Source organism: Mesitornis unicolor, unplaced genomic scaffold (assembly GCF_000695765.1).
Source record: "Mesitornis unicolor isolate BGI_N332 unplaced genomic scaffold, ASM69576v1 scaffold5482, whole genome shotgun sequence".
Classification (NCBI taxonomy): domain Eukaryota; kingdom Metazoa; phylum Chordata; class Aves; order Mesitornithiformes; family Mesitornithidae; genus Mesitornis; species Mesitornis unicolor.
In genome coordinates this window covers 14879-27315 of record NW_010168384.1, presented here as the reverse complement: position 1 = coordinate 27315, position 12437 = coordinate 14879, and the positions used below count along the sequence as shown (strand labels likewise).

Sequence of the window (12437 nt, the reverse complement as noted above, 5' to 3'; positions counted from 1 at the left end):
AGAAAAATATAAAAAGAGGTACAGTAGTGTTATGAAAGAAGGTAATGTTTTCAGCACATTCCTGGATACCTGTTTATGAAGTCTGGCCACTTAGAAAGAGTTGTTTTTGTCGTATACACAACTTCTACCTCATCCCCTCTTTAACCTATCAAAAAATTTCTCATAAAAATGAGAAATTGTGCTGTACTAGTGACAGATGCAGCATACTCTCATTGAGTGGTTCACCTGAATCCAATGCTCTGGGTTTACAGCCCCAGAAGATCGAGTTTTCTAACATCTTGCAGGTCCCATTTACATCGCGGAGCCTTAGACAAGTGCACTGGCTCAGACCCCTGCCCCATTCAACGTCTGTAAGCAAGACCTTGTTTCCATAGAGGCTGCCTGCTTTCGGCATTCACTTTAAAAGGCAGTCGACAAATTTTGTGAGGATAAAGAGATTTTTAGCAACAAAAAGTCCCATTCATAATGCTGCTAAAAAGAATAGTTACTTATTTGGGCTTATACTGGAAATAATGTGAATATAAGGAATCTGTCCCAGGGACCTAAGAGCCTACAGCAGCACAGATACAAATAATTGTACTTACAACATCTGCCATTCAGTGAGTAAATAAATAGCAATGCAGAGCAGGCATGAAGAATTCATGGGACAGCACCATGAAATACAGAAAATCTGTGATTACATGTGTAATAAATGAGAGAGAAAATACATAGCAAAGACAAACAGTGACTTTCAAGACTTTACCTTAAGGACCATCAGCAAGAGGCCAACGCATGAGGAAAGAAATCTTACCTAAGGTCAGAGGCTACTCTTTAAAAAAAGGTCTCAAGCCAACAGCATGAACACAGTTCAGTAGCAGGAACACTGGTTTATTATCGCTAGCATGATACTATTTTTATGAAAGGTAACTGGATGTTAATACTAAATTATTTTAATCTATTTGAGAGAACACCTCTCTTTTTAATACAGATTATCTTTTTCTATAGAAGGCAAATGAATAATATCTACTGGGTTTGCTGCCATCAAGCTGTCCATGCACTCTGACCTTTTCCCAGCTCATTTCTTCTGACTTACCTCCCCTCCAGCATTTCTTCAGTCACTATTTCCTTTTGAAAGGATAAAAGCCACACTGTGGTTGTGGTGTCTCTATTTTCTACCTGTTATTTCCAAAGATACTACATAGATTCTTACTCTCACATTATGACAAACATTACCTTTTACTATTTAAAATGTTAAACCTCAGTAAAATAATTGATAGTCTAGTCTGAGATACCACAGTGAGATACCAAGTTTGTACATAAAAATGAATACCTTGCCTTGTAATCTTTGGGAAGCTGTCTATTATTTCCGTATTTCACCCACATAAAGGAGTTTTATATTAAAGCTTACCTTAACTCGTATCTCAACCCTCTTGTAACAACAGGGCTAGTTGTTCAGTTCTCTAGTGAAGCTTCCCTCCTTCATACTACCTCAGGATCCAAGTCCATATTTGTGTTTATTGATTTTTAAGGTGACAAGGCCCACTTGGTCACTTTCTGCACTTTACAGACAGATAACCGTCGCTTGGTTTTGAACCCTGTAGTTAGCATCTGGCCAAAACAGTGTTTCCTACCTACCATGTCTCAAGCCCAGAAGAGAGCAATAGGGAATAGGTGGATTTGTGATGTTTTAAATAATGAAGAAAAAGCTACTGGAAATAAAGATATCTTGCTTTCCTAGCCTTTATGCATGCTGGGCAGAGTCTGGGGAGGAGAAAAATGTGGGGACGGAGGCAGGTTTAGAGGACATTGGCCTCCCAGACCATCTTTCAATCTCCAAGCAATTCATATGTTTTACATAAACAAAAAGTGTCTTGGCCACGTGGTGCAAGTCTTTCAGGGACCCTCTGTGTGCACCCACGGGCTTCAGCTGCTGAGAGATCCGTTCCTTTCCTCCTCCTTTCATCTGCAGCATCCTGCCTCTCCAAATCTGAAAGTCAAACCATGCCTCTGCTCTCAAAGTATTCAAGTCACCCTCCTGAATCAGGCTTGCTGCACGCAATGAAGCAGTGAGATGCTTTTTGTCCTGTTTGGAATTCATATTTAAGTATGATACTCAGTTAAAAGCTTGCCAATCTGAAATCATTGAAGAAACAAGACAAAAACCCTTCCAGAAATGTGTCCAGACTGATCTGAGATACAAAGCAAGGAAAGCCCTAGACATAGATCTGATTCTTGCCTGGCCTCAGCCACTGATTCACTGTGATGCTTTCTGCAAGTCATTTATTGTGCATCAATGCGCTCATTGATGGAGGAAAACCAGTACTTATTTCTTGTCAGAGTTGTCCTGAGTCTTAGTAACCACTGCTTGTGCAAATCTTTGGATGAAAGGAATCTTAAGAGTTCTAAGCTCTTAATATATATTGCTTATTGTATTTTAAAACAAACGTCATCACACTGGGTAGGAATTAACATTCCAAAGCCCGTAGGGTGGGTACCTTTTCATACGCATATATATAAAAGTCATCAAGTGACCTGCCTCAGAGGAAGGCTGACTGAAGACAGGTGAGTCTGAATTCACTCATAGAATATTTATTTAGAGCCAAAAGTCTTGATTTTGTTTTGATTTAGCATTTTGTCAATATTGTGATTATGATGCTGTTTCTACCTAAGGCCTGGGAGGACTTTTGTGATGGAAGGGGGGAAAAAAGGCTGATAACGTAAAGCTTTATAACCTGTCGATTTCCTGCACGTGGAAACAGCTATAGCCTGTAGCTTTCAATGGGGCCCTGTATGGATTTTCCATTGAATTCATAGATATTGGGTCAAGCTATATGGATCCGGGCTTGCAAATACTCAGTGTCAGTGTTAGAGATCAAACTGAGCTACTGCCTGTACCCGGCTCTGGCTGTGGACATTTGCTGGCCAGAATAGGCTCGCTCAGGACAAGGGAGTCTTTGCAATTACAGCGGTGGACTATTTGTGTCTGTGCATCCATGCGGTCTGTTTTGCAGTAGAAACAGAGGCTAGAGAAAAGGTCACATCATTAAAATCAATAAGACATTTTCAAGTATTAATAGCATTGCGTTATGATTGCCTATAAGACTTGTGGTGTGATATTTGAAACCCTCTTGGAGAAAAAAATCCAAATTTGTAAGCCATAAAAACTGCTCAGTTTAAATGCATTCACCAGCAAGGCAAGCACAGTCAATGCTTTTTCTAGTTGATAGCTACTACCCAATGACATTTTGGGATTTCATGAGCACAACAGATACATTTATTACTAAAGTGATTAGCTGCCATTATCACACACATGAATTCATGCAGAAGTATTATTTCACCAGCAAAATCTTTGCCTTGCATGCTCTTAGCAGAGGATTAAGGGTCATATTACTTGATTTTTGAAAACTCATTTTGCCAAAAGCCAAGCAAAAATCCTGTTGCCTTTTGAACAGAGAGGCAAAGGATGTGTGCACTTACTAGACTTCAAACACATATATATGTAAAGCAAATGTACAGCACCTTCTCATCATAAAGACACACTATGGGTGTTCAGGGAGGGCTGTGTGAGCAAGCGATATGAAGTGACAGGGGCTGAAAAATCCCTGCTGGCTTAGGCTGCGACAGGGGCCTCCCTACTCCTGAGGTCCCTAGGCTCAGCCCTTGCCTCTCGATGTGACGGTGTAGTGGCACCTGAGATGACAGAGATGTTCAGATGCAGGAGGAGCCTGTACCACCCGAACAAGAAGGAATTAAGGAGCAGATGGGGCTCCCATCACTTGCTTCTCCTCCCACCACTGCTCTCTGAAGCTGGAGGCTGCATCCTGTGCTGGAGGTGTGGGGGAGCGTGCTGTGAAGAGGGTGCCTCCTCTCCTGAACCTGTCTTCAGCTAATGCTATCCCTGTCTGGTAGCTCGGGGTGGGAGCTTTTGACAGCCAACACTTGCTACAGGGCTGTTGAAAATCAGCACCGATCTCTCTACATTTTGTAAACTGCTGTGTTTCCAGGTCTCCTGGGGCAGCCGAGGAGAGCCATCACCATGATCTCCGCACTGCTCCTGCTTGGCCTTCTGGCCCTTGTCGGTGAGTTAGGGTTTGAGTTTGGGTTGCTGTCGAAAGCACCCCCAGGAACTGTTTGGAGAGGGACTGAGGGGCCATGCGGTCAGGCCAGAGGTCCCCTTTCTGTGTAGTGCTGTAAAACCCTGTGTGGCTGAAGGTCCTCAGCTGCCATATGAGGCTGCTTGCCACCCACACGTGTCCTTTAAACTAGCACTTCTAAGGTATAGGACTGACACCAAAAGGGAGTCACAGACATACATTCTCTTGATTTTTCCAACTAACCTTGTCTGGTCTCTCCACCTACACCAAAATGATCTCACAAATGTGGCAAGCTGTTTGACGGAGGCTATTTATTCCTCAGGTATTGAGGAAGCAGGGCAGTTTTCCCAGGCTGAGGAAAGCATCCTCCTCAATTAATCCCTTACCAAGTTATGGAGGGACACAGGAGACACTCCCAGCTGCATACCACCAGCCATCATCCAAGGGGTCCTGGACATTGGGAGGCATTGAATGGGAAGAGCTGTCTGAAGTAAATGCAGAGGCTGTGGTTCCCCTCTCGCACACCAGCCTTTGGACCTAATGGAGCAGAGACCTATTCATCTAAATTGTCATTAGATTCATTCACTTCAACCTATTCAATTAGAAAATAAACAAATTTCTGTTTTCTATCTTTCTTTGATAATGTCACTGATGGAGATCAGTGGCAACCATGCAAGTATACCCAACACAAGGTGATGTGGATTGCAGGTCTGGATGAATCCCTCATGCTTGATTTGTATGCACTTGCAGCACGCTGTATGATAATTGCTCTGAGATCTTATGTGTTCAAACACCTCCATTTAATTTTTCAGCTCCATCCATGAGTTACAGTTGCTATGGTGATATCAGTGTTCTTCAAGCCCCCACGATCTCCTGTACTCCTGTAAGAGCCCCAGACTGTGGTAGGTATCATTCACTGCTTTATTTGTCAACCTATTTGTACCTGACAGAAAGATGCCTTGCCTTCTGTCATTGCCAAATTAAATGTGGTGCAGCTACTCAATTAGCCGAATGGGAGATAGCAACACCTCCTCTCCCAAAATGGCAGGTGCTGTGAAGCCTCCATAGCTGATGGGAAGTGAGAGAACAAATTTCAGGTCTCATAGTCAGGATCCTTACCCTCTAAGCAAAGGGAAACAGTATAACCCTTTTTCAGTAAAAACAGCTTCTTCATCAGCCAGGACTTTAGCATCAGCATCCTCACAAAATCCCTGGACCTATCTGCTCGAAGGCAAGATGCACAGAGCCAGGTCCTGAGTGCTGGTGTGTCGGCTGAGCTGGCCAGTGGTGACTTGCCAGAAACACAGTTTGCGGGGGAAGGTCTCAGGTGTGTAGCCACCTTACCTCTGGGTGACCTGTTTTTTGGTAACTCCTTTCCATTTCCCTCTTTCTCTCTGTTATTGCCTCATGCCACTGCACAGCTGACCACGTCAGGTTCATACTGCTGAGACAGCCAGGTACATTGCCACATATCTCAGACATAGGCATCTCTAGGGCAGACATCTGACTGCAGGTGTCCCAGCATGGATCTGAACCTGCTTGCTTATTTCCAAACTGTTCCCAAATTACTTTAAAAAAAAAACAACCCACCTGTCTATACATAGACTAACAACGTAGCTGTTACTGCAGTTTTGTCAGTCAGTAGTAACATATCTCTCAATTTTTTCAAATGCAATTTGAAATTTCACTTTTCCAACTCCAGAGCTATATTTCCAATGGTGCAGCAACAAAAAAGGACCATGAACAGGTGGTCCCACCTGCTGAGAAGCTGCCGTCTTCCCCTCATCATCCTTGGGTACTGGTACAGCAGCTCCCTGACCACAGTCAGAGCCGATAGGGCTGTGCTTATTCCTTAAGTGCCACTGCCCAACTTGGTGTAGCTACGTTTTCTTCCAAACTTGAGTTACTCCTTTGATGCACCCACTCAAGGGGAAAGAGAGGGTTTTGAAGGGGTGGGTGTGTAAGTTCGCCTTTTCCTATGCCATAGGACTTGCCACGATACGGAGGACTGCTGAAGCAGACATCGTCCGCCTGAGGAAATACGAGATCCCGATTAAGAGAGTAGCCAGAAACCTGTGCTTGGACCCGGCACTCATCGCTGCCATCATCTCGCAGGAGAGCCGCGTCGGCCTCCTCCTGAACGACGGCTGGGACCAGGGACGGCAGAAGTACGGCTTGATGCAGGTACATCAGGGTGATAAGTATGAGTAACACAACAGTAATGTAGTGTATATCCCAGGGCCTGACCTTAGCAAAGGACTCTCCTGTGTTGGAGACAGCACTTAAATGCATTCCCTCTACATCAAAGGTTGTGCCTAAGTGTTGTCCCGAATAAGGTCACTTCCATGAGTCACAGCCTGGGAGTACAAAGAAAGAGGGGGAAGCTGCAGTGGTAGTTGTGTTCAGAGGGAAACCCATTTTCTTGCTTGACTTTTCCAGCTTGGCAGGCAGCTATACCAACCTGTTGGAGTGTGGGACAGTGAAGACCACATAAATCAGGGCTCAACTAGGCTGGTTCTTGCAATTAATGAAGTACGGGCAAGACATCCTACCTGGACCTGGGACCAGCAGCTGAGAGGTACGTTGTGGGCTATGTACTAGAAAGGGACACGCGGAGTGATGCCAGTGCTGTGCATTTGTTGGTCTCACTTTTAAGAGAAAAAGGGCATGAGTCTGGTGGATTTTACAGCATCTCTTACAAAAAAAAAACAAACCCAAGAGTTTTCTAGTTTAAAAGAGGCAATCCCAAAACAGCAGACTGGCAAGAGGTCTGAATATAGATGCAGCCTCCCAGCTCAAAGCACTGTCCACTGGGCCTCCACATTTCTACCTGCAGAGTAGAGACTGAATTGGGACACCAAGCTTCTTGGCAGCTTTGCTGCAGTAGGAAGCAGTGGGAAACCATCCCAGTGTGGGAGCTACCACAGCGGCATGGAGGTACCCCATGCAGAGGTGGGCAAAGGTATCAGGCACAGCCTTGGCAGATTGTCCCTTGACTTCAGTGACAAATGCCCACAGAGGGCCACTACATTGAGTGGCTGGGTCACTGCTGGTAAATGGAGAGATCGAGGCCCTCCTTAAATTCCCTGGAAAAGGCATTGTGCTCAGTGAACATGCACAGGTCTCAAGTTATCCTCTTATCTGTTCATCCTGTAAGTGAAATGTCTGTCAAGTGGATAAATAAGGTAGAAATCAACCAAACAAAAGCCACTGGGGAAGGAAGAAATTGAGAGACCTCAGCACAGCGGTTGCATAGGTTTGGTGAGATGCATGGTCATTTTGGCTAGGAATTTTTACATTTAAATCTCTATTTCTCACCTATAATGCTGTATCAACTCTTTCTTGACTATTTCCAGGGGGAATTTGCACCTACCGTGCAAGAATGGGCAACCTCCAGGTCTATGAGGACGACCCCTGTGACAGAGATGACTACTATGTCAACAGTGTGATCAGACGAGCCCAGTACTTTAAGAGAAATGGGTTCTAGCTCATAAACCTGCACCGTCACCAAGCCTCTCCTCTACATAGACTAGCCCAGTAGTGATCTTAGCACCCAGAGCAGTTCCTCAGGTCTCCTGGCAGGACCGATGCTGGTGGCAATGACAACAGCACCTTGCTGGCTCCAACAAACCCCAGCTCCCCACTTGCTGATGGGCGAGTTCAGTGCTGCCTTCCAGGGGAAAAGATACCACAAGTTTGAGGCCTTTGAAAATCAGATAGGGACAGACCAGCCATGTTTAAGTGTCAGGTGAGGAAGGTGCCTCTTCCCCTTTGAAGCTGAACCCAGGGCTGCTTATGCAATACCCCAGGCACGGGCACACCAGCAGCTCTTCCTGGGCATCTGTTGGCTCTTCCCATATCCTCTATCCACCTCCTTCCCTCTCCCTGGCCAACAGGGGGATGAAGTCCCCAAGTTAAAGTCTTCCTTCCTCTTGACTGTGCTGGCTACAGAGCAATGAAGAGACTTCTTGCCAAGGCTTTGGTCTCTGCACCAGTTGTGCAGCTAGCCTTGCGGAGGGCAATGCTAACCATGTCTCTGCTAGTCTCCTGAGCCCTGGGAGCTCACAGCTGTGGTAGGGCTGGAGACATCTTCAGGGTGAAAAGCAGCCTTGCACAGAGGAAGTCTTCTATATGGGAAGTATTGCAAGTGCCACAGCAAGCATGCAAAACAGCTTTCCAGCAGCAAGCAGCCCTCTGAGCAGGAGCTAGCCCCATACATACCTTCCCCCAGGAGTTGTATCACAACAATAGTGTTGGTAAAATATCCCACAACCTTTCCTGCTTCAGCTTTGGCACCTTTATGCTGGGCTTCCTCCAAGGTCAAAAATGTTTCAGCATCCATCCCTCTGCCAGGAATCCCAACTTCTAATTAGGAGTAAATTAGCTCTGGGTTTATAAACTCTGCTTGAAAGTGTTCTTCAATGTGGATGGGTCTGGGTGCAAATTTAGGTTTACTGAGAATAATAACTGAGAATACGAGAGAAAATAAAGATAAATGTTGAATCCCAGTCTTTTTTTTTTCTTCTCATTTTTGGTATTCTTGGCATGGGTCTAAAACTCAATCTGAGAACAGAGAGAGGAAAATGATGCTGCAGACTGGGGTGGGTGAGAAGAGCTGGGCTGGGAGGCAGGGAATGAGGCAGCCCGAGCCTTGTCACTGCCCCCAAACTTGTGAAGAGGTGAATAAGGACATTGACGTTTAGCCTTTTAATAACCATTTTGGAGGCATCAGGGCACCTTTCTGCCAGCTGTCACCATTGCCCATGCAGAAGCAATGTGCCCAGCAGCACGAGGCTGGGCTGCACGCGTGGCTGGGCTGCACGCATGCCTGGGCTGCCAGGCAGGGTCAATGCAGGCAGCGTGAGGGCTGGTTTGGAGACAGCTTTTGCAAGTGGAGCAATTTTAATGCTATCCTCCTTGTCTTGTCAGTCACTCGTCTGCTTACCAACATGGCAAGGGCTGTGCATGATTAATGTGTTTGCAAGCAAACTCGTTTTATCATCTCTGGAGACCAGAGGGAGCTCTAGGCTGTCTCTAACATTACTGATGGTGGTTTTTTTAAGACTACAGAAAACAGTTCAGTGTTGAGCAACTGCAGGTACTAAACTATATATTATTTAGTCTTTAGTGAATTCTACACTATATTCAGATAATTTTAGTAAAACCATTACTTTGTAATACAAACATATGAAACATATCACTTCATTCGATCCCCTCAACTTGAAATAGCTTATGTAAAATTCATAGGTTGAAGTCTTTGGTGCATTATGTTACACAAACCTCTATGTTATACAAACTTCTTATGTAAAAGCTATGAATGCATTTTTGGTAGATACACATAAACTTCAAATGGGACGGGGAATCTCATTGCTGTCTATGCGTATAAAGTTGTTTTTTGAGTTTGGAGCGTCAACAACAGTGATGCTTTCTGTAGTTCCCTTCATGTTTCCCTCAACTGCTGACAGCGAGGTCCCTGACACTGCTGCTGGTGTTGTCACCCTTGCAGATCTGTGAGCTCCTCAGGAATCCAACTTCTGCATGCGTTACCTATGAAGCTGCTGCTTCACATTATGTTAACAACACCCCAGGACCTGCAGGCCTGCCCACTGGCTTGTGCAGCATTGCCACAAAGGATTATTTATTTTTTGAGCCTATTTTACAATCCTGATTACAGGAATTCCATATTTTGTTGCAAATATTATTTTAGGGTATCAGCACTTCATAGTGAATGGGGAAAATCTCTGCAGAAAATAAGTTGAAATATAATTGCTTGATAATCAGGCAGGAAGGAGTAAATAATTAAGGAAAGTTTAACACTGGCACACTGCCTTAAGATCTGAGCAAAAGCTTTCCTGACAAACACCGAGTTCAGACTGTTTTTCCTCTCTGATATTTCCTGGTCACCCATGCCATGTTACTGGAAGTTACTCATTTGACTGGTGTACACAGGGCTGCTGCGGTCACGCTCTCAGTCACCCTTTTGACCCATGACCAGGGTCAAACAAACCAGGCAGCTTGCAAGGCGAATGATGTAACACCAAAAGACGTATCAGAAAAAGCAAAAGCACAGGCAAGGAAAGAGAAAAACTGAATCAGAGGGGAAAGAAAGGTCTAGGGAATCACAGACCAGGAAGATCATAGAATCACAGAATCACAGAATGGTTTCAGTTGGAAAAGACCTTTAAGATCATTGAGTCCAACCATCGATCCAGCCCTAGGTGTGCCACTAGACCATGTTTCTAAGCATGACATCTACTTACCTTTTTAACACCTCCAGGGATGGTGACTTCACCACCTCCCTGGGCAGCCTGTTCCAGTGCTTGACAACCCTTTCAGTAAATAAATTCCTCCTAATATACAACCTAAATGTCCCCTGGCACAATTTGAGGCCATTACCCCTTGTCCTATCACTAGTTATGAGGGAGAAGAGATTGACCCCCGCCTCGCTACAACCTCCTTTCAGGTAGTTATAGAGGGTAATAAGGTCTCCCTTCAGCCTCCTCTTCTCCAGGCTAATCAACCCTAGCTCCCTCAGCTGCTCCTCATAAGACTTGTGCTCTAAACCCTTCACCAGCTCTGTTGCCCTTCTTTGGACACACTCCAGTGCCTCAATGACCTTTTAGTAGTAAGGGGCCCAAAACTGAACACAGTAGTCCAGGTGTGGCCTCACCAGTGCTGAGTACAGGGAAAGGATCACTTCCCTGCCCCTGCTGGCCACACTGTTTCTGATGCAGGCCAGGATGTTGTTGTCATTCTTGGCCACCTGGGCACACTGCTGGCTCATGTTCAGCCAATTGTCAACCAACATCCCCAGGTCCTTCTCCTCCAGGCTGCTCTCCATGCACTCTTCTGCAAGCCTGTAGTTTTGCATGGGGTTGTTGTGACCCAAGTGCAGGACCTGGCACTTGGCCTTGATAAGCCTCAAACAATTGACCTCAGCCCATTGATTCAGCCTATCCAGGTGTCTTTGCGAGCCTTCATACCCTCAGGCAGATCAACGGTCTTGCCCAACTTAGTGTCATCTGCAAACTTACTGAGGGTGCACTCGATTCTCTTGTCCATGTCATTGATAAAGATGCTAGAGTAAAGAATGGAACTATTGTTTTGTGAGCACCTGAGGGACAAAAAAGCAGCAAGAAGCAGTCAGGAAGGCTCTGGCACCCTGGCTTGACAGGGAAAAAAGCCACCTCTGATCAACCAAAGCCCTAATCTCACTGGGTAAGTGGCCGAGAAAGAAGCCATGGTTGTGCCGTATCACAAACTCGATAAGGCTGTCAGCAGAAATCTGAAGTGCCCTCATATATGAAGGGCCTTAAGATAAGTACAAAAAGCACTGGTTATCAGCAACTTGTGGCCAAACTGGTGAGGCATTTCAAGTGGAGCCACATCAGTTTGTTCAGCTCCAGCTTCTCTCAGATTTGTGGTTGGCAAATGAGTGGTGGACAAGAGCTATCAAACCATGGGTGACGGTCATGCTGAAAGGGAACACGAGCACTTCAACTAATGGTTAAAAATTATGAAAACCTGTTAGGAATCAAAGCACCGAAATAAAGCAAACACAGGTGCAAAACACTCAAGGAGCTCAAGCAGGGGTGGAGCAGGCAGGAGACCATCCTGCCAGAAGGGCTGGGGCGGGGGTGTGTCCAGTGGGAAACAAACCAGCAATGCCAGAGGAGGGGGGGAAAGAAGAAAAAAATTGAGAGGATCCCATTTGAGGATTTCTCTTTATCATAGCACTGTATTATGAAGCACTTGGGGTAATTCTCCTCTGTTGTGGTTTAGGCCCAGTGCCTAACTGAGCACCACGATGCCCCAAAAAAGGGCTAGTCAAAATAAGGACTGGGAGGGCTTCTCACCACTTAAACAGGTCACAGGCAAAAGACAGACTCATCATAAGGAATAAAAACAAAACAATTTTAATTTGTTACCAACATCAGAGTAGAACAGTGGGAGATGCAACCAGATCTTAAAGTCAAAACACCTTCCCCCCACCCCTTCCTTCTTCCTGGGCTCAGCTTTTGTTCCTGGTTTCTTCACCTTCCCCCTCCCTCTTTGCCTTGAGGTGCAGGGGGATGGGAGTGGGGGCTGTACTTGGTTTTCACGCCATGTGCCCCTCAGGAGTAGGAAAAACTCAGCCCAGTGTCTCTCTCTGCTTCCACGTGGCCCCCTTTCCATAGGGGAAAAAGTCTTCAAAAGTCCATTATGGGTCTGCCCACAGCTGCAGTTTCCCTCACGCAAGAACTGCTCCAGCACACGCACCCCGGAGTCACGGCTTCTTCAGGGGCAGCCACTGCTCACGTGGCCCTGCCCCACCAGTGAACTCTACGGGCTGCAGGCCAGTCGACCCAGCTCTTGCCATGGATT

At 45.7% G+C, this 12437-nt stretch overlaps 1 protein-coding gene across 1 annotated transcript; it reads left to right on the top strand.

Moving 5' to 3' along the window:
* The first annotated feature begins 4015 nt into the window (after positions 1–4015).
* On the top strand, positions 4016–7560 carry LOC104535468 (lysozyme g-like). Its single transcript, XM_010178985.1, has 5 exons — positions 4016–4058; positions 4886–4975; positions 6061–6257; positions 6513–6651; positions 7430–7560. The coding sequence occupies exons 1-5, from the start codon at positions 4016–4018 to the stop codon at positions 7558–7560; spliced, it is 600 nt and encodes a 199-aa protein (XP_010177287.1).
* The last annotated feature ends 4877 nt before the right edge of the window (positions 7561–12437 follow it).

Excerpts from the sequence above, each read along its gene's own strand:
- LOC104535468 (XM_010178985.1), top strand. The coding sequence starts at position 4,016 with ATGATCTCCGCACTGCTCCTGCTTGGCCTTCTGGCCCTTGTCG. Across the intron at positions 4,976-6,060 it reads TGTAAGAGCCCCAGACTGTG|GACTTGCCACGATACGGAGG; the intron begins GTAGGTATCATT and ends CCTATGCCATAG. Across the intron at positions 6,652-7,429 it reads CTGGGACCAGCAGCTGAGAG|GGGGAATTTGCACCTACCGT; the intron begins GTACGTTGTGGG and ends GACTATTTCCAG.